The sequence below is a fragment of the Mus musculus genome, chromosome 10 (genome assembly GCF_000001635.26).
Source record: "Mus musculus strain C57BL/6J chromosome 10, GRCm38.p6 C57BL/6J".
Classification (NCBI taxonomy): Eukaryota; Metazoa; Chordata; class Mammalia; order Rodentia; family Muridae; genus Mus; species Mus musculus.
This window is the reverse complement of record NC_000076.6, coordinates 18741793-18763876: the sequence shown is the minus strand read 5'-3', so window position 1 is coordinate 18763876 and position 22084 is coordinate 18741793. Positions and strand designations below refer to the sequence as shown.

At 40.9% G+C, this 22084-nt stretch overlaps 1 protein-coding gene and 1 long non-coding RNA gene across 2 annotated transcripts in view; one reads left to right on the top strand and one right to left on the bottom strand.

Moving 5' to 3' along the window:
* Positions 1-20406, bottom strand: part of Gm32926 (predicted gene, 32926) — a 94527-nt gene extending 74121 nt beyond the window's left edge. Inside the window, exons 1-2 of the long non-coding RNA NR_152783.1 lie at positions 19993-20406; positions 2427-2536 (exon numbers count right to left, since the gene is read on the bottom strand). This is a non-coding gene — a long non-coding RNA (predicted gene, 32926). The remainder of the gene's footprint in view (positions 1-2426; positions 2537-19992) is intronic.
* Positions 20119-22084, top strand: part of Arfgef3 (ARFGEF family member 3) — a 155748-nt gene continuing 153782 nt past the window's right edge. Inside the window, exon 1 of the mRNA NM_001033258.4 lies at positions 20119-20336. Coding sequence (NP_001028430.1) covers positions 20252-20336 — 85 coding nt within the window. The 5' untranslated portion in view covers positions 20119-20251. The remainder of the gene's footprint in view (positions 20337-22084) is intronic.

Sequence of the window (22084 nt, the reverse complement as noted above, 5' to 3'; positions counted from 1 at the left end):
AGGAGTTACTTTCAAAAGCCAGACCTCCTAAAGTATTCACACCTCCCCAAAAGAGGACTCCAGTTCAGAGTCAAACTATCACAAAGAATAAGTGTAAGCATTGCCTCAAAACTCATGTGGCCAGTAGGAGACAAATATAGTGAAAGGAAGTTCTTGTTTACCAGGAAGAGAAGGTACAAGAGAACTAAGAGAACAATGTGCGAGCATGATGTACATTGGTGAGGTAAGACTTCTTTGGGAATGGAAATTTATTCTCAGATAGGAAAGGTGTTGCAAATATTTGTGTGTGAAATGCCACAAAGGACAGGAAGGACAATAGTGTGAATGAGACAAGATAGAAAGGTAAGTGAAGTGGAAATTTCCGGTTTCTTGAACACTCAGTTGTGTCTCGTGGCGTTTTTCTGGAAGCTGTCTTCTGAGATGGCATGTGATGTTTTCCTGAAAACAGCTACTTAAGGGGGCACATGATGTTTAGGAAGAATATAAATGGACCACCTCCCCCCCAATAGTGAGAGGACTCTCTTGTATTGTTATACTGTGTAACACTTCACTGGTCTGCACTTAGTAGAGAGAAATGCACCAAAGAACTTCCTGTGGTACGCTGGCTCATTCTAGCCACCTCTGCTGACTTGTGCTGATTCCTCTGAGCCTTGCTGTTTCTCTGGATTGAGCAGCCACTACTGATTCATGTTTGGTGTTTGCTGTTGAACTGGACTGCTGGTATCCTGACAACAAAGAGTGGAATTGCTTCAAGGAACTACTTCCAAACATGTCCAGAACTCCTATTCCCTACTACCCCTTTTCCCCTATGTTTAGTCAGTGTCTAGAAGGCTGGTTGAAGTGTTTAAGAACCCTAAATAAAGGTTTTGATAAATCAAAGCTTACAGGTTAGCAGCCCAAGAGTAAGATGAAGAGCAGACCAATTATATTTGCATGCTATGTTAAATGTTTGGGATTCACCACAGGCATAAAGCTCTTAGCTAGATATCAAGGAATGAGTGGTGTACCCAATTCTAACAGGAAAGTCTTTTGTTCAGCACAACCTCTGTCTCTCCCAAGCCTCCATGTCCGCTCCAGTTCCATCACATAAATAGAGCTGACATAAGTGGCTCTTTGGAGGAAGAGAAAGATAATTCACAAAGCTAGAACCGTTATTAACAGTGTCTGAGCTTTTAGTTCATCATTGTCTGACATTAGTCTGGAGAAACATTTATGCCATGCACAAAACTCTGCTTTGTGTATATTTATTCAATAAATCATATAAAGATATGTGTGGATCACATAAAACTCAGAACATATATTAAGTGACAGAATTTATTCAACATCATGTCTAATAAAAAACTCTCAGTTTGAAATTTACTGGGTGTAATGACAAAGAGAAAATTTAAAACGTGTATTTATGACCCAAATCAATTCTAACCAGGAAGAATATGAAAGGAGAGGGCCTAAACACAAGAAAAAATAGTTTCAGTTCAAATAGTTGATGAGTAACTTCTATGCAGGATCTATATTCTTATGACTTAAAATAAATAACACCAAATATTAAAAACTGACTAAGGCTCTGTATAGATATTTCTCTAGGGAACTTATACAAATAGCCAAGAGTCCAGGGGAGAAATTTTAGATAACTTTTGTCATTTAAAAAATGCAGATCAGAATTTCAATAAGATGTCACTCTGTCATAATTACAAAACCAGAGAACATTGGCAATTAATGCTATCTGGAGAATCTGGCTCCCTCCTACAGTAACAGGCAGGATGTGAGCTGGTACAGCCACTGGGGAAAATATCTAGGTAGCCCTTCAAAGCATTCAACAAAGAGTAACCATTTGACCCAAACTCCATCTAAATTTATACTCGAGAAAGGAAAACATGTTTGCAGGCAAAACAAACAAACAAACAAACAAACAAACAGATTACTAAAGATTTAAAGCAATATTACCAGAAATAGTACAAGTTAAAAACAGTCTAGAGTTCCATTAACTGATAAGGTTTAGTAAAGTCTGGTATACTCTTAAAATGCTTATTTTCTGTTAAAAAAAAAAAAAGAATGCTCATACATGCTACAGAATAAGTCTTGAACTCATTGTGCTGAGTGAAAGAACTCAGTCACAAAATGTCATATATTTTATGATACCTATACATTGGTTTCCTAAAATGGCAAGTCCACAAAGTCCGACTAGCAAGATGGGTATGTGGAGGACTCAGGGTGAGTATGAAAGCATATGGGAAACTCTCCTTGAAAATAAGTTTCTTGTTGAAGTGATAGAAATATTACCAGACTAATTGCAGTGATGATTCCAAAACTGTGTTCAGAAACTAAAAATGAAGATTTTCCATTTTAAATGGAATTTTCTACTATATAAATCATATCTCAATAAAGTAACCATGAAAAACAAGAAACAAGCTGAACACTACTGTACTTACCTTGGTGGCGTAGTGCACGTCTTTAATCCTATCATTTGGGATTTCTGAGTTTGAGGTCAGCCTGGTATACTGAATGGGTTCCAGGATGATCAAGGCTATACCAAGAAACTCTGCGTCAAAAAACAAAAATAAAACAAAAAAACAAAATTATATCTATAATTAAAAATACTTACTGAAAGAAAAGAACTATTGCAACTAAATATCTGACAGCAGCGCAATGTCAACTCTACACCAGCTTTTCTAGAAAAGAGAGAGGAACAGTTATTCATGTGTTTTATAAAGGCGCCACTACCCTGATACCAAATCCAAATAAAGAAAGCATGGCATAAAACTGTAGGTCACTGCCACGTGTGTATCGAGACATGAAAGTTCTTAAGATATTATCAATGTTATTCAAAGGATAACAAAATGCCATGATCCACATAGGACTTATATCTTGAGTGGAGGATTAGTTCAACACTTGAAAAGTCAATGTAATTCCCCATATTAAGGCCACAAAAATAAACACGATCATTTCAATAGCTCCATGAAGCACGTCAGAAAATGTACAATGCTATCTATCTGTTAGGAAAATAGAATACTAAAGAGAGAGGGAAAGTCCCTCAACCTGATCAAGGCTCTCTACAAAAAAACTCTTCTCACTATCATCATATCTGATGGCTTAAAAAAACAAACAAACAAAAACCCCACAAAAGTCCAAAAAACAAACTCTACATCTCTTCTTTCTACAGTGAAGAGAAAATCAAAGTCATCAATTCACTTTTAGTACTGTACTGTAGCTAGTTCAATTTTGACTAGTAAACAAACAGCACACAAATAGAAAGGAAGCAGTAAATTGTAATCCTCACTGTGGATGGCATAAACATGTATATTTCCAAAACCTGGGGCTGGAGAGAGAGTTCAGTGGTTAAGGGTGCTGGCTGTCTAGAAGACCAGGGTTTGATTTCCAATATCCCAGTGCTGGTGAAGAGACATCTTTAACGCCCATCCCAGGGTATCTGCTGCCCTCTCCTGGCCATCTTGGGAACTGCACACATGTAGTGCACAGATAATACATGTAGGCAAAAGACAGACAGACAGACAGACAGACAGACAGACAGACACACACACACACACACACACACACACACGCACACACACACAAAATTAAAGCAACCTGTAAGAAATATATTATAAAACCTCACTGAAATTAATAAATGAATGGTATATAGTTGTAGGTTACAAAAGCAACCTATAAAATCAAGTGAATTTTTATATACTAACATCATGTAATTGGAAATGAAAGATAAATAATATAAGTGTCCTGGAGAGATGTAGATAAGGACACTTGCTGTGCAAGAATGGGGAGGTGAGCTTGAATCTCTAACACCCATGTAAACAGACAATGTCCAGGTATGCCTGTAACCCCAGCTCAGGACTGTCCAGCCTTGCCAAAATGAAAGAGGGGGGGGAGGGAGAGGGACAAGGACAGGGAGGGGGAGAGAGAGAGGGCAAGGGAGGGGGAGGGGAGGGAGGGAAAGAGAGGGAGGGGGAGAGACGGAGAGGGAGAATATTATTTACAGTAGTATCAAAAAGGTGAAGTACATATGACTGTATTGAGTTATGTTGGGAGCCATTAAGATAACACAATTGGGGGGGCTGGTGAGATGGCTCAGTGGGTAAGAGCACCCGACTGCTCTTCCAAAGGTCCGAAGTTCAAATCCCAGCAACCACATGGTGGCTCACAACCATCCGTAACGAGATCTGACGCCCTCTTCTGGAGTGTCTGAGGACAGCTACAGTGTACTTACATATAATAAATAAATAAATAAATCTTTAAAAAAAAAAAAAAAAAGATAACACAATTGTCCTGATCTCTGAATTGGGCCTCTACCCCAAGAAGAAAAGGGGGTCAAAAGCGGGCCATGACACACTGTTCCGAGAACAACCACAGAATGTTCCAGCCCTAAGTCATCGCGGATGTCCTGACCACACCCTGATACCGCCAAGTTCCTGCTTCCCCATGTAACTGCCTAAAGAAAGTGCAATTCTATTGCCCCACCCCTCCCGCTGATAAGTACCTGTACTTCCCCTTTTCCTTGTGCAATTCTACTGCCCCATCCTTCCTGCTGAAAGGCACTTCCCCTTTTGCTTGTGCATTTAAACCTTGGACCTGGCTAATACATTGGGGCTTTGATGCAACTCAGAACGTTTCCATGTCGTTATTCACACAAGGCCCTTGTCTCTCTCTACCCCCCATTTGGTTCTTAGGAGAAGGTCCCCTTGAGACGCTCGAATTAACTGGACCTGCTAGACGGGTCAGAGTTATAAGCAACCCTAGGTACAGAAAAAGCCATAAAATATTGCTAAGTGAAAATTCCGTTCATATGGACCAGAGACTCAATAGTATTCATGTAATTTTCCAAAAACTTCTCTACAAATTCAAAACAACCCAAAATAAAATCTCTGTGTAACTTTTAAATCAACATTGACAATCCTATCTGAATGTGGCAACACATCTGCTATCTATATTTGGAACTTGAAGACAGAAGGACCTGAAGTTGAAGGTCATTGTGAGTTGTAGAGTAAGTTTGAGACCAGCCTGGGCTATGTGAGACTCAAAGGACAAACTTACTACCTCAGTTCAAGAAGTTTTAAAGATCTACAGTAATCAGATTATCTGATAAGGAGAGGGTTCTGCTGTTTGTCAGCATAAAGACAAGTCTTGGCCATGGATCCACTCTGTATTTTGAATATAGCCATGGCTACTAAATTGAATGGGTATTTAACTGACTCACCGATTCACCGAGGTTCAACTTACAACTGTTCTCACCTTATTAGGGTACAAGAGCAATTTACGGTAGTACAAACCATATTTGTGTTTACGCTTTTCCTGAGCACATGGAGTGCTGTCCTCTCAATCACAGGAGACAGATGCAGTTCTCTCAATACTGCATCTCAGTAGACAGATGTAATTCTCAATGAACCCCAGTTACTGGGAACACAAGTGACACTGTAGTGTCCTATACCGCTCAGTGAAGGTGTTTGGCTGGCTAGGTGTAATTAATGTATTTTCATCTTACTACAGCTTCAACTTATGGTACATTTATTCAGATGGAACACACTGAATGTGAAGGACCCTCAGTATATACTCACCCAAACTTATAGCACAATTAAATTTGTTAATTGTATTATATGTAAATCCTACCTCCATATAGCTTTTTAAACTGTTTTGATTTCTTTAGAGTTTTGTTTATTTTGTTTATTTGTTTTGGGTTGTTTTGTTTTTGTTTGTTTGTTTGTTTTAGAGATATGGTCTCTGTTCTGAAACTCACTATATAAACCAGGCTGGTCTCAAACACACAGAGATATGCCTGCCTCTGCCTTCTGAGTGCTAAGATTAAAGGTGTTTGCCACTATGTCTGGTCTCATTAAGATTTTTAATCAGGTACCATGAGGAAGATTCTACTTGAGAATAATTTCTATGCAGAAGACTTATAAATGAGTTTTTAAATTAAATATATACATTGTGTGTGTGTGTGAGTGTGTGTGTGTGTGTGTGTGTGTGTAAGGTTGTTTTGACTGTGTGTATGTCCAGGGACCACTTATATGGCAGGTATTTACAAAGGCCAGAAGTGGGTGTCAGATCTCCTGGAACTAGAGTTCCAGATGGTTGTGAACTGCCCTGTGAGTACAGGGAATTAGATCTATGTCCTCTAGAAGAATGGCCCAGTGCTCTTAACCACTGAGCCATCTGTTCAGCCTCTTAATTTTTGTTCCTGTTTTTGATACAGAGTTTTCCTATATAGCCTAGGCTGGTCTCCATCTTTCAGTCTTCCTGCCTTGGCCTCCTGCTGCGATGGGCTCAGAATATTGCATGATTCTTTTAAAAGATAGTACAGTTTAAGTATTATTAAATTTAAAAAGGGTATAGCATCAGTCTTTTTACTTATCAACCCATTTCTAGAGGCCTTTTAAGAAGGGCATTACTACAGGGAAACCCTGTCTCGAAGAAGGAGGAGGAGGAGGAGGAAGGAGGAGGAGGAAGAGGAAGAAGAAGAAGAGGAAGAAGAGGAAGAGGAAGAAGAGGAAGAAAGAAAAAGGAAGGAGAAGGAAGAGGGTATTAATTACTAGAAAACATGTGCATGAATAACTGATTATACTTTGCTCTAGAAATCCCAATGGGTAAGAAAAAATGCACGGAGTTAAGGGTTTCATTGGATCATAAAGTAAGTCTTTTGAGAGCTTTATAATCATCTCAGAGGACACATATTTCATTAAGTCTTTATTTATGTCCCTTTAATGCTCCAGACATTATTCTGACATTCATAATGTGACAGGTAATAAAAAAAAGTTCAACAATATAGAGATATATTTTGGTTCTATAAAAAGAACATTCTTTCAATTACAGATGTCTTTCACACACACAAAACAACAACAACAACAAAACAACAACAACACAAACAAAACCTTTTTAGCTTCTATGAGCAAAACCTCAGCACAAGTCCCTTCTGGTCCTGCCAGCACCGGGGTACCTAGGGCGCGGAGTCAGCTGACACCCGCAAGCTACCCACAAGACCGGCCACGGGATCTTAAGACCTCTGGTGAGTGGAACACAGCTGCTGCTCCAATCTCGCGGGACCTGAGACTGAATTAATTAATTAATTAATTAATTAATTAGGGAAGCAGAAAACCCAGTCTGATCAGGGGCACAAGTCCCTTCTAGTCCACGCCAGCACAGGGGTACCTTGGGTGTGGAGTCTGTGGACACCTGTAAGGTATACACAGGACCATCCATGGGATCTTAAAACCTCAGTGAGTGGATCACAACTTCTGCCAGGAGGCAGGTTCGAACACCAGATATCTGGGCACCTTCTCTGCAAGAGGAGAGCCTACCTGCAGAGAGTACTCTGAACAATGAAACTCAGGAGAGAGCTAGTCTCCCAGGTCTGCTGATAGAAGCTAACATAAACACCTGAGGAACAAGATCTAACCAGAGACAACTACAACAACTAACTCCAGAGATTACCAGATGGCGAATGGCAAATGTAAGAATCTTACTAACAGAAACCAAGACCACTCATCATCATCAGAACGTAGCACTCCCACCCCACCTAGTCCTAGGCACCGTAACACACCCGAAAAACTAGACCCAGATTTAAAAGCATATCTCATGATGATGGTAGAGGACACCAAGAAGGACTTTAATAACTCACTTAAAGAAATACAGGAGAACACTGCTAAACAGGTAGAAGACCTTAAAGAGGAAGCACAAAAATCCCTTAAAGTATTGCAAGAAAACACGACCAAACAGGTGATGGAATTGAATAAAACCATCCAAGACCTAAAAAGAGAAGTACACACTATAAAGAAAACCCAAAGTGAGGCAACGCTGGAGATAGAAAACCTAGGAAAGAAATCTGGAACCATAGATGCAAGCATCAGCAACAGAATACAAGAGATGGAAGAGAGAATCTCAGGTGCAGAAGATTCCATAGAAAATATCGGCACAACAATCAAAGAAAATACAAAATGCAAAATGACCCTAACTCAAAACATCCAGGAAATCCAGGACACAATGAGAAAACCAAACCTACGGATAATAGGAGTAGATGAGAATGAAGATTTTCAACTTAAAGGGCCAGCAAATATCTTCAACAAAATTATAGAAGAAAACTTCCCAAACCTAAAGAAAGAGATGCCCATGATCATACAAGAGGCCTACAGAACTCCAAATAGACTGGACCAGAAAACAAATTCCTCCTGACACATAATAATCAGAACAACAAATTCACTAAATAAAGATAGAATAGTAAAAGAAGTAAGGGGAAAAGGTCAAGTAACATATAAAGGCAGGCCTATCAGAATTACACCAGACTTTTCACCAGAGACTATGAAAGCCAGAAGAGCCTGGACAGATGTTATACAGACACTAAGAGAACACAAATGCCAGCCCAGGCTACTATACCCGGCCAAACTCTCAATTACCATAGATGGAGAAACCAAAGTATTCCATGACAAAACCAAATTCACACGTTATCTTTCCAGGAATCCAGCCCTTCAAAGGATAATAACAGAAAAAAACAATACAAGGACGGAAACCACACCCTAGAAAAAGCAAGAAAGTAATCCCTCAACAAACCAAAAGGAAGACAGCCACAAGAACAGAATGCCAACTCTAACAACAAAAATAATAGAAAGCAACAAATACTTTTCCTTAATATCTCTTAATATCAATGGACTCAATTCCCCAATAAAAAGACATAGACTAACAGACTGGCTACACAAACAGGACCCAACATTCTGCTGCTTACAGGAAACCCATCTCAGGGAAAAAGACAGACACTACCTCAGAGTGAAAGGCTGGAAAACAATTTTCCAAGCAAATGGTCTGAAGAAACAAGCTGGAGTAGCCATTCTAATATCGAATAAAATCGACTTCCAACCCAAAGTTATAAAAAAGACAAGGAGGGACACTTCATACTCATCAAAGGTAAAATCCTCCAAGAGGAACTCTCAATTCTGAATATCTATGCTCCAAATGCAAGGGCAGCCACATTCATTAAAGAAACTTTAGTAAATCTCAAAGCACATATTGCACCTCACACAATAATAGTGGGAGACTTCAACACACCACTTTCATCAATGGACAGATCGTGGAAACAGAAACTAAACAGGGACACAGTGAAACTAACAGAAGTGATGAAACAAATGGACTTAACAGATATCTACAGAACATTTTATCCTAAAACAAAAGGATATACCTTCTTCTCAGCACCTCATAGTACCTTCTCCAAAATTGACCATATAATTGGTCACAAAACAGGTCTCGACAGATACAAAAATATTGAAATTGTCCCATGCATCCTATCAGACCACCATGGCCTAAGGCTGATCTTCAATAACAACATAAATAATGGAAAGCCAACATTCACATGGAAACTGAACAACACTCTTCTCAATGATACCTTGGTCAAGGAAGGAATAAAGAAAGAAATTAAAGACTTTTAGAGTTTAATGAAAATGAAGCCACAACATACCCAAACCTATGGGACACATTGAAAGCATTTCTAAGAGGGAAACTCATAGCTCTGAGTGCCTCCAAGAAGAAACGGGAGAGAGCACATACTAGCAGCTTGACAACACATCTAAAAGCTCTAGAAAAAAAGGAAGCAAATTCACCCAAGAGGAGTAGGCGGCAGGAAATAATCAAACTCAGGGGTGAAATCAACCAAGTGGAAACAAGAACTATTCAAAGAATTAACCAAACGAGGAGTTGGTTCTTTGAGAAAATCAACAAGATGATAAACCCTTAGCTAGACTCACTAGAGGGCACAGGGACAAAATCCTAATTAACAAAATCAGAAATGAAAAGGGAGAGATAACAACAGATCCTGAAGAAATCCAAAACACCATCAGATCCTTCTACAAAAGGCTATACTCAACAAAACTGGAAAACCTGGACGAAATGGACAAATTTCTGGACAGATACTAGGTACCAAAGTTAAACCAGGATCAAGTTAACAATCTAAACAGTCCCATATCCCCTAAAGAAATAGAAGCAGTCATTAATGGTCTCCCAACCAAAAAAAGCCCAGGACCAGATGGGTTTAGTGCAGAGTTCTATCAGACCTTCAAAGAAGATCTAATTCCAGTTCTGGACAAACTATTTCACAAAATAGAAGTAGAAAGTACTCTACCCAACTCATTCTATGAAGCCACAATTACTCTGATACCTAAACCACAGAAAGATCCAACAAAGATAGAGAACTTCAGACCAATTTCCCTTATGAATATCGATGCAAAAATACTCAAGAAAATTCTCGCTAACCGAATCCAAGAACACATTAAAACAATCATCCATCCTGACCAAGTAGGTTTTACTCCAGGGATGCAGGGATGGTTTAATATACAGAAATCCATCAACGTAATCCATTATATAAACAAACTCAAAGACAAAAACCACATGATCATCTCATTAGATGCGGAGAAAGCATTTGACAAAATCCAACACCCATTCATGATAAAAGTCTGGGAAAGATCAGGAATTCAAGGCCCATACCTAAACATGATAAAAGCAATCTACAGCAAACCACTAGCCAACATCAAACTAAATGGTGAGAAGCTGGAAGCAATCCCACTAAAATCAGGGACTAGAAAAGGCTTTCTACCTTTCTCCCTACCTATTTAATATAGTACTTGAAGTCCTAGCCAGAGCAATTCGACAACAAAAGGAGATCAAGGGGATACAAATTGGAAAGGAAGAAGTCAAAATATCACTATTTGCAGAGGATATGATAGTATATATAAGTGACCCTAAAAATTCCACCAGAGAACTCCTAAACCTGATAAACAGCTTCACTGAAGTAGCTGGATATAAAATTAACTCAAACATATCAATGGCCTTTCTCTACACAAAGGATAAACGGACTGAGAAAGAAATTAGGGAAACAGCACCCTTCACAAGAGTCACAAATAATATAAAATACCTTGGTGTGACTCTAACTAAGGAAGTGAAAGATCTATATTAATAAGAACTTTGGTCTCTGAAGAAAGAAATTAAAGAAGATCTCAGAAGATGGAAAGATCTCCCATGCTCATGGATTGGCAGGATTAATATATTCAAAATGGCTGTCCTGCTGAAAGCAATCTACAGATTCAATGCAATCCCCATCAAATTTCCAGCTCAATTCTTCACTGACATAGAAAGGGCAATTTGCAAATTCATCTGGAATAATAATAAACCTAGGATAGCAAAAACTATTCTCAACAATAAAAGAACCTCTGGTGGAATCACCATGCCTGAAATTAAGCTGTACTACAGATCAATTGTGATAAAAACTGCATGATACTGGTACAGCGACAGGCAGGTAGATCAATGGAATAGAATTGAAGACCCAGAAATGAACCCACACACCTATGGTCACTTGATCTTCGACCAGGGAGCTAAAACCATCCAGTGGAAAAAAGACAGCATTTTCAACAAATGGTGCTGGCACAACTGGTGGTTATCATGTAGAAGAATGTGAATTGATCCATTCCTATCCTCTTGTACTAAGGTCAAATCTAAGTGGATCAAGGAGCTCCACATAAAACCAGAGACACTGAAACTTATAGAGGAGAAAGTGGGGAAAAGCTTCGAAGATATTGGCACAGGGGAAAAATTCCTGAACAGAATAGCAATGGCTTGTGCTTTAAGATCGAGAATTGACAAATGGAACCTCATGAAACTGCAAAGCTTCTGCAAGGCAAAAGACACTGTCAATAAGACAAAAAGGCCACCAACAGATTGGGAAAGGATCTTTACCTATCCTAAATCAGATAGAGGACTAATATCCAATATATATATATAAAGAACTCAAGAAGGTGGACTCCAGAAAATCAAATAACCCCATTAAAAAATGGGGCTCAGAGCCAAACAAAGAATTCTCACCTGAGAAATACCGAATGGCTGAGAAACACCTGAAAAAATGTTCAGCATCCTCAATCATCAGGGAAATGCAAATCAAAACAACCCTGAGATTCCACCTCACACCAGTCACAATGGCTAAGATCAAAAATTCAGGTGACAGCAGATGCTGCAGAGGATGTGGAGGAAGAGGAACACTCCTCCATTGTTGGTGGAATTGCAAGCTTGTACAACCACTCTGGAAATCAGTCTGGCTGTTTCTCAGAAAATTGGACATGGTACTACCGGAGGATCCCGCAATACCTCTCCTGGGCATATATCCAGAAGATGTTCCAACTAGTAAGAGAGAAACATGCTCCACTATGTTCATAGCTGCCTTATTTATAATAGCCAGAAGCTGGAAAGAACCCAGATGCCCCTCAACAGAGGAATGGATACAAAAAATGTGGTAAATTTACACAATGGAGTACTACTCAGCTATTAAAAAGAATGAATTTATGAAATTCCTAGGCAAATGGTTGGACCTGGAGGGCATTATCCTGAGTGAGGTAACCCAATCACAAAAGAACTCAAATGATATGTACTCACTGATAAGTGGATATTAGCCCAGAAACTTAGAATACCCAAGATATAAGTTACAATTTGCAAAACACATGAATCTCAAGAAGAACGAAGACCAAAGTGTGGACACTTTGCCCCTTCTTAGAATTGGGAACAAAACACCCATGGAAGGAGTTACAGAGACAAATTTTGGAGCTAAGACAAAAGGATGGACCATCTAGAGACTGCCATATCCAGGGATTGATTCCTTAATCAGCTTCCAAACGCTGACACTATTGCATACACTAGCAAGATTGTGCTGATAGGACCCAGATATAGCTGTCTCTTGTGAGACTAGGCCGGGGCCTAGCAAACACATAAGTGGATGCTCACAGTCAGGTATTGGATGGATCACAGGGCCCCCAATGGAGGAGCTAGAGAAAGTAGCCAAGGAGCTAAAGGGAACTGCAACCCTATAGGTGGAACAACATTATGAACTAACCAGTACCCCAGAGCTCTTGACTCTAGCTGCATATGTATCAAAAGATGGCCTAGTCGGCCATCACTGGAAAGAGAGGCCCATTGGTCTTGCAAACTTTATATGCCCCAGTACAGGGGAACACCAGGGCCAAAAAGTGGGAATGGGTGGGTAGTGGAGTGGGGGGGAGGGCATGGGGGACTTTTGGGATAGCTTTTGAAATGTAAATGAAGAAAATACCTAAAACAAAAACAAAAACAAAAAAACATCCCAGTTGCTCAAGGGCATTTTGTGTCAGAGGTCAGTTACCTTCGCAGATGTGGTTCTAGCCATGTCTTGTGCGGATCCCTCCTACCTGGACATTTTGCACTTCTTATTTTCTGAGGCACACATTTATCATGTGTGTATTGTACACACACACACACACACACACACACACACACACACACACTCACACACTCATATTCTTCCTAAATCAAACTTTCTAAGTTTCCTCAGAAGACTCTTCAGGGTTCGCTAACAATACTCTGCAGTATGAATTCTCATGTGTGAAATCTTCATAAAAATGTCCCCCAGAGAAGACACCAGGATATCAGGATATTTGTAGCTGCCAGCAGCCACCGGTTACTGGGCTCCTGAAAGGAAAGCTGGGGATGGATGGGAAGGGCCGTCAGAGAAATAACGAGCCAAGACAAAGCTCTCTGATCATGGCTCAAATTGTAATGGGCTACACTGTATATATATGGGAAAACCCAAGGACCCCTCCCTTTGTGTTAGGCTGGGTTCTGTGAGTTGCAAAGTAGGCTCTTCAGCAGCTCAGCAGGCAGGCAGTTCTCAGTTCTCTGGCAGGAAGGTGTAAATGTAGCAAAGCCAGACACCTGTCCAGGCTCCAGTGTTGGAGACTTGTTCAGCCAGCTCGTTCCAGGGACCAAAGTTTCTACTCCTGTGATCAGGCCAGGGTCAGCCTCCATCATCAGTGCCTGCTTTGACCTCCCCCATCCCCGTCCCGGTCCCTTCCCCCCCCCCAAGTCCCCCCTCCTGGCACACAGGCTGAGTCAGCACCATGAGCGTTCACACATTTCCATATACTAGGGGCCATGCATGGAGTCTAGGATTACCCGTGGCAGCAGCATCGCTGAACAGGCAGGGTACTGAGTAACTCAGATGAGTAAATATGTATGGCTGCTTCTGGCTACCCTTTCTGGATCTTCCTGGCATCTATGCCCAGACTCAGAGCAGAATCACTGAGGTGAGAGAGGTCAGCTCAACTGTGTGGTTCTTGGAGCCTTTCCCACAGCCAAGAACTTGCCACAAAATATGATTCTTTTACCCCCACCCCAAGAACATTTTAAATAGCTACTTCCATAAGTAAATAGAAAATTAAGGCTTAAACACCAGACAATAATGTAGAGAGTAGCAGACATCTGGAGTAATACCATTGTTAACTCACTTGTTCTTAAGTATTTTAATTGAATAATCACTGTGTGCCAGGCGTCATGCAGCAGTAGATATGTGGCAAAATACACATGAGCCTTCCCTTGTTCCAGAAAAGAAAACTAAGCCCGGTAAGAAAATAAGAAGAGAGCGAGCAAAGTGGTGAAAACCCAAGAATTTTGAATTTTTTTCCACCTGAGGAAGCAGGGCTGGGATCACAGGTGTGTTCCACTGTGCCTAACTTATGTGGCCTTTGAGATTGAAATCAGCTTGGCTCCTGCTAGTCTAGCACTCTACCAACTGAGCTACATCCCCGGCCCAGAAAATGACATTTAGAAAATATTTGTTGTGTTGAATAAAATTCATAGAACATACAAATAGTTTAAATAACAGAAATAAATTACTTTAAAAACATAAACGTAGCTGGAAAGTTGCGAGAGAATTGTTAGAGATTGAGAGGAAAATATGACAACAAAATATAGCAAAGACGTTTATGGCAGATTACTCTCAACATTTCTATTTGAAATTCATATTTCATATGTTGTAAAGGCTTTGACAGCCCGAGGACTGTATTGAGTATCTTGATTTTGGAAATAAGAGTGGTGGTAGTATTTAATTTCTTAAAGGAAACCTCTACTTTTATTTTGTTCTGAAATTGGAGCTGTGGCTAAGATTGTTGGTCACCAGCCATCTCCTCCTCTACCTGAGCAAAAGAAGTATAAGTATGGCTGGGCCCTACAGATTCCAATAGACTGACCATGTCAGTAGGTCCATCCCTATAACTGCCTCTACCAAGCTCTGGTGGGGAAAGGGATTCCTACAGTTCATGCCTCTAAGGCCTTGGTTCCTCGACACCATCCTCCTCATAGATAGCCTGGGACACAATGTGCCTAGGCCCCCTTGGATCCTATCAATGAGAACAAGTTCTTATGGAATGGTGGAGCGGTAGATATAAGGTGCCTGATCCTGGCATGGTCAATTGTTACATCAACCATATCACCGTCCAAAGACGTAATTTACCTAAGAAATAAATGCAGACTTCTATGGTTTTGTGTCTATGAAAGCATCTAAGCATTTTCATGTAACCAACAAATAAACGTACTATAGAAAATGAAAAGACTGATTGCTACAAGAAAAGTATGAATTAAGTTCTCTGAATTTAGGAATAGGACCCACACTTTTAGATTTCGAGAAGCAATCTATTTTTGGCTCACATTTAGTAAGTGGCATTTCACTAAAAGCTTGGCATTTAGAACTGGTTCTGAGCTTTTAAAAATGTTGGCATATTTTTTTTTAATTAACTGAATTTGTAGTCACAGAAGAGTAACACATATTTCAAGATGCTAAATATACACAACTGTTAGAAAATGCCTTTTAAATAATCACATGAGGAGAACAATACATACCAGTGGAGAAATTTGGAATGAATAAAATCAAAGATATTAATTACAAGTCTCAATTTCAAATTTTAATAGTTTCCAAAAACTATTAAACATGCACACACCAGTTTAAGCATCAGTGAGTGCTCTTGATTCCAATATTTGTATAAACCACAGTTGTAAAGAAGTGAAGCTTCGAAAATGAGACAAAAGGGATCAAAGATGGACTATCACGGCTGCGCATGCAACAGTGTCTGTATGCTCCCGGCCTGGAGGGACTCAGGAGTAGGCCCACGTGCCAACTACAATGAATAAAATAATATTAATAGCAATTCAATGGTTAAAAGTTAATGTTGTTGGTGAGGCATTCCTATAATTTCTGCACTCTGAAATTCTCAGTCAGGAATATCCTGAATTCAAGATAAGCCAGTGCTATATCCTGGCTCAAACAAAACCAAAAGCAACCCCTTTTGTTTGTATGCTTTGACCTCTTTCTACATGTGTGCCTGTGTACACTGGATAGCAATGCAGAGTAAGTTTATACTGTTAGCTGAGGATCAAAGATAGAAATACTCATTTTCCTTCACAGTCACCGCTGTTGAGAGGATCATTTACACACGTGATGACACCTGTTTCTAAGTCACCAGGACAGACTCTGCCCACGCCACTCCATGTTTCTGTTTATTTATTTAATCCTCATGTATGCTATATCTGTCCTCTGAGGCTATTGATGGTACTGTTTATTATTATTGCATTTTTGAACCATTTTAAAAAGTACCCTGGTTCTTTATAAAAGTTAATGCATTTGATGAAAAGCAAATCACACTGTTAGCCACACTGAAGATTATTATTGTTACATATATATATATACATTGTGCCCATATTAAGATTTATATGCAGTCTCTGTCAAATATTTAAAGTATAAATACTCATTTATACGTTATATAAAGTAAACAAAGTATATAAAATATAATATTTAGGTCAAGTAGTATACAGAAATGCATAGTATTTCACAGTTATCTAATTTATCTTATAAACTGGAAACCTGTTTTTATCTCACCCAGTATTCCTCTCACATTATTCTCCAAAACTTTGAAGTATGCTGTTTTAGATACAATATGAATTGCCTCTCCATCTCTCTGTTGTTGGACATGTGTATAGTTTTAAATTAATTTATAATTCCAAGACACATGGAAATCTTTGTCAGAAAAGCTTTGTGTTTATTTTCATTTCACACCCTTTGGATGACTTGCCAGAAGAGGGAATGCTGGTCTGGAAGCATATGTGTTGTACACAACCTGATTCCCTTCAGGAATGCAGGACCACGTTAGGCTCACCAGCATCCCCAGTGCACGGGGAGGCAGGCTCTTCTGCCAGTCTTTCACTCACAATAGCATTTTGAAATAAACATGGCCGAAACCTTCCCAGATAGCACTATTCAAATTTAGGAGACTATAGGAGACATTTCTCATTCAAATCACCACATTTCCATGTGGATTTGTAAATGAAACTTTTGATTAATAAAAGTTAGCCACTCACTTAAAAGTTTGTGCTGTTGTACTGGACTTTTTGTAGATATATGAATAACTGTATTTATCCTGTAAATTATTATTCGTAGAATTATTAACCTCTTGTTTTCCTTTTACCCACACTACCACCTTTGAACAATTTGGTGAGTCTTTTTAACAGCACTGTTCCAATCACTGGCATTATTAGAATCATTTTCCTGGTTTGTACCATACTTATTCTCTTTTTAATTATAAAGCTAATACAACTTTAAAATAGGCTCAAAATATAAAACTACATAAAATTAAAAGATAGATTTCCACCTGAGTGTAACTTGCTCTTGTATTAGTGACTTTTCTGTTGCTATGACAAAATACCATGGCCAAAAGTAACTCCAGGAAGAACGGGTTTTCTTTGGCTTCCGTTTCCAGAGGGCTAGAGTCCATCTTGGCAGGGAAGAGATGGCTACATCAAAGAAGGCAAGAGCTGAAAGCTGGCAAGTCACCTTCCATCGGCACACAGGAAACAGAAAGAGAGAAGAGTATGTGGGGCCAGGCTATAAAACCACGAAGCCCCACACCCCTAATGCCATCCTTTCTCCAGCAAAGCTCCACCCTTTCTAGGTTCCATAAGTTTCCCAGGCAACCCTACCAACTGGGGACCAAGTATTCAATTCAAGTACAGGAGCCTGTAGGGGACATTTCCATTCAAACTCTCACATCTGCATTGTAATCTGTGAATGGGACTTTCCACTTAAAGGTCTTAAATAGTCAAATCATGAAATTTATTGAATTTTCCCCATTTCTGCCATAACTGGTTTTGCAAAAATTTCAATGTATTAGGAAGTATATCCATTTAACTTTTCTTCTTAACCTTTTATGGTTTAATTCTTACATCTAACTCTTTAAACTATCAGTCATTCATTCTGATGCATGGTATAATTCTGATGAATATATTATTCCAAATAGTTAATGCAGTGGTTGAATATGAGGTTTTGTTGTTTGCTTTTTCGCACTAGTAACTTTCCCTCAAAAGATGGCTCCATTGGATGTGTGGATGGTGGGCAGAAGGGCCCTTGGGAACTGGCACTCTGAAGGAACTAAGAGCAGTCAACACCCTGTCCCCGCTGGACACTTCCTTGTGTCACTTTCTTCCCTGGCTGCCTTTCACCCCTGGGATTTCTCCCAGTCTCTCCCTTGTACTAATTCCTCAGACCCTTGTCTTAGGTCCTGTCTGGCCTCTGACAGCAACCACTCACCATATTGAATGGCTCTAAATCATCCCTCCCATCCCAGACATTTCCTGGGAGCTCCTGCCCATAGATAAAACACTATGTATCATTATCTCTTCAATCAGACCATGTTAAATCTGAGCTTGTACACTCCCAAGCCCTTCCTCCATATCATCTTTACCTTACCAAATGGGGCCAACGTCTTCTGACTTCCTAAAGAAAACCAGAATGCTCCCCTCATGCTGCCTCTATCCAGTCTTCTCTATCCAGGCGTCAAACCCTTTGGCAGTGTCTCCCCAAATGTCTCTCTTCCAGACCACCTAAAGTCCAGTTTATTCTAAGGTTGATGTGAAACCTGCTTAAACTCCCCCAAGACATCACTCTCTCTGCAGACAGCATCCCTATCAGTAGAAATATATTTCTAATAAAAACTGAATTTGTGCTGGGTGTGGTGGCACACGTCTTGAAACCCTGCACTCAGGAAGCAGAGCAGAGGTCTCTGTAAATCCAGTCAGCCTGGTCTACAGAGCAAGTTCCAAGACAGCCAGAGCTACTAAATGAGATGCTGGTTTTGGGGGGAAAAATTAAAATACAAAGAACAAAAATTCGCTTCTAAGTCCACCCTCACTACCTGTCACAGCTCTCAGAACAAGGTCATTGCTTTCCAGTCAGGACTCTTGCCTGTAACAGCTGGCAAAGGAAGCACCAGAAGTCACTCAAATAGCAGAGGCTTACTCACTCCCCCCTCCTAGTTTAGTCCCCCTGGCTTCCCTGCCTATCAAAAGCTAACATCAACTGTCTGTGCCAGTGTGTCTCTTCAGAGGGAAACAACCAGTACACGAGGTAAAGGAAGGAAGGGAAGAGATTCTTTTATTATTATTATTATTATTACTATTATTACTTTGACAGTCTCGTGTCCCTCAAGCCCATCTCACACTGACTGTATAGGCAAGGATGACCTTGAACTTCTAACTTTCCTATCTTCACCTGCTGGTACTGAAGGTTTTAAAAAACATCTTTGGATTTGGGCTGTGTGGAATACATTCTTGTTGGCTGGGAAGTAGCTGAGGTCTAATTTCCTTGTGTATATACTGGGCCATTAATTTCTAACATACAGGGCAGTCCCACAGGTTGACTACTGGTCTATTTATAGATTTTAAGTTGTCAGTTAAATCTATTGATTTTTTTTTCTTTTTTCAATTTCTGCCTTAGCTGGTTTGGTAGAAATCTCAATGTACTAAGGGAAGCGTATTCATTTTAATCTTCTAAATCTTTTCTGGTTTAATTTTCACATCGAATTCTCTAATTATTAGAGAGAACTGTATTAGAGTCTAATGTATGCGTGTAATACATTGTAAGCTCCCAGCAGGCAGGCATATGACGTAGTTCTCGCTGGATGGCTCCAACCTTACACAGGGAGGGGACCAGCTGTTTACTATTTACTATTTATTACTATCTACCCCCTAGTGTAGCAGGTCTCAGAGATGCCTGATGCGCCGGCCCAGCAGGTGATTGGCACAAGCGACCAGGCCCCTCCCTGCCTTCCGCCCGTGGATCTCGGTGATTTCCCTAGGGCAGAGACTGGCCGGCAGCCAGCCACAGATCCCCACCTTTGGATGAAGCTTGGTACCCCAGGTCCTCTTGGACGTTAGGTAGACGGCCGGGGCCTCCCGGGTTCCCCTGCTGGTGAGCGCACCTGACCCGGCGGGCGTGGCAACAGGCGTGGCGGCGGGGCTGACGTGGCCTGTGGCGCGGAGCGGGTGTGATTCATCAGCGGCCGCCGAGAGCCATGGGGACGAGTGCCGAGGCCTCCTAGGCGCGTCCCCTGCGCGATCTCGGGGTCGGTGGCCTGGCTCTAGGAAGGCCAAGATGGAAGAGATCCTGAGGAAGCTGCAGAGAGATGCGTCCGGGAGCAAATACAAAGCCATCAAAGAGAGCTGCACCTGGGCCCTGGGTAAGTGAGGGCGATGCGCGGGAGCCGAGGGGCTGCGCAGGGACACCTGCTCCCGGATCACAGGCTCCTCGGGCCCCTGGGCAGGAGGGACTGCCACCGACTATGGGTTATGAATGTTGCCTCGGATACTTAATGCGGGGTATGAAAATCTTGGCTCAGCGTGGGCATCCAGCTGTCTCCATCTGGTTCCCTTACCGCTTCCCAAACCTCTATGGGAACCGTTGCCTTTGCTGTGAGGTAACCTCATTCCTGGTCCCTAGAGCCCATAGACAAGGGTTCCTCTCCCCCCCCCCCCCCCAATAGCCAAGTTAGGACCTCCAGCTTGTATGAAATCAGGGCCCTGGTTTCCAGGGGTATGGAAGAAAAAAGGAAGTTAATTAAAGCAACAGCCCTCTTCTCAAACACTGGTGAGTGGAACCAGGAAGGAAGGCTTGTTTAATTTGATTTTGCTGATAGAAGCCACCTTGCTAAATATTCGCTTTTATGGCTATTGTGCATGGAACATAACAGACTGAAGGAATTGTGTTTCTCTTGCAGTTCGGTTATTGACTTGCCCTCAGACAGGTGGGCTTTTAGTTGTGTGAGCTGTGCTAAAATTGAGATAAGTTCCTGGTAGCAAATGAGCATTTCCCATCCTGTAGGCTGCAGTTCTCAAAATCGGAAAACAAACGGAATGACATGTCAATTAGGCAAGACCAAGGCGCTGAGAATGGGGGGTGGGGGGGGTGGGGGGGGTGGAGTGAACTGTACTATATAGACAGCCCACTAAGCCCCTTGCTTTACCAGAGCCTGCGTGATATGCCTCTGTAACCAGCTAATTAAAAACAACAACAACAACAAAAACCCAGGAACCCCTTCCCTTGAAATAAAAACCAATCGGTGATTGTCATGATTCTGTGCTGTGTGCAACCTGGAAAATAAGGCACAGAAATGCCGTTAGCCGTAGGTCCAACTAAAGACAGAATTCTCATAGTGTTTTAGGTCATGCTGTTCTGACAGAAGGTCCTAATTCACATGTTTGTGCACACATGTGTGTCTGTGTCTCTGTGTGTAGACAATTGTAGCAGCACCATCCTTTGTTTAATCTCTGCATAGCCCTAAATTGTCTCAATTATTGCCCAGGGAGTTTATCTTGTAGGTAGAACTAGTGTTTGGCCATTTTAGTGTAATGTTAAATGCAAATGGACTAGCTGTCTGAGAAGCAGCAAGGCTCTTAAAGCCGCAGTAAGATTTCAGTGTGGCCATTACCGTTTACTGTTCAGCAGTGATTCGAAGCTGGATTCCCAAATGCCTCTCTAATGAAGGGTCACAGATGGCTGGCTAACATAATAAAGCAGGACCTGACTGGGCATGAAATACACCATTCCTAGTATTCCTTATTAGTTTGCTGTAAACGAAACGGATTGAGATAAACGCAGAGGTGTAGAGTAACCCAGTGTTTTTAATAAGTTGGGCATTCGATATTCAACATCTTGTGTTTAAACCACGGCTGTTGAACTTAGGCCCTTGAAGCTACTGGGGAAGAAGCCCGGAGCCGAGGACAAGTAGATTTTCTGGGTCAAGTTCAGAATTCACCTTGACCGTAAGAATAGATGAGGTCCCTTTTGCCGCTCCTTGATCACTCTGTAATTAGCAAGAGAAGAGATAAAGCTATGACAGCTAAATAATAGCACGGAACCTTCCTGGGTACATGGGGTACATGGGAACAACCACAGTTGGAAAACCGGGCATGAGAGCTTCAGTGAGAT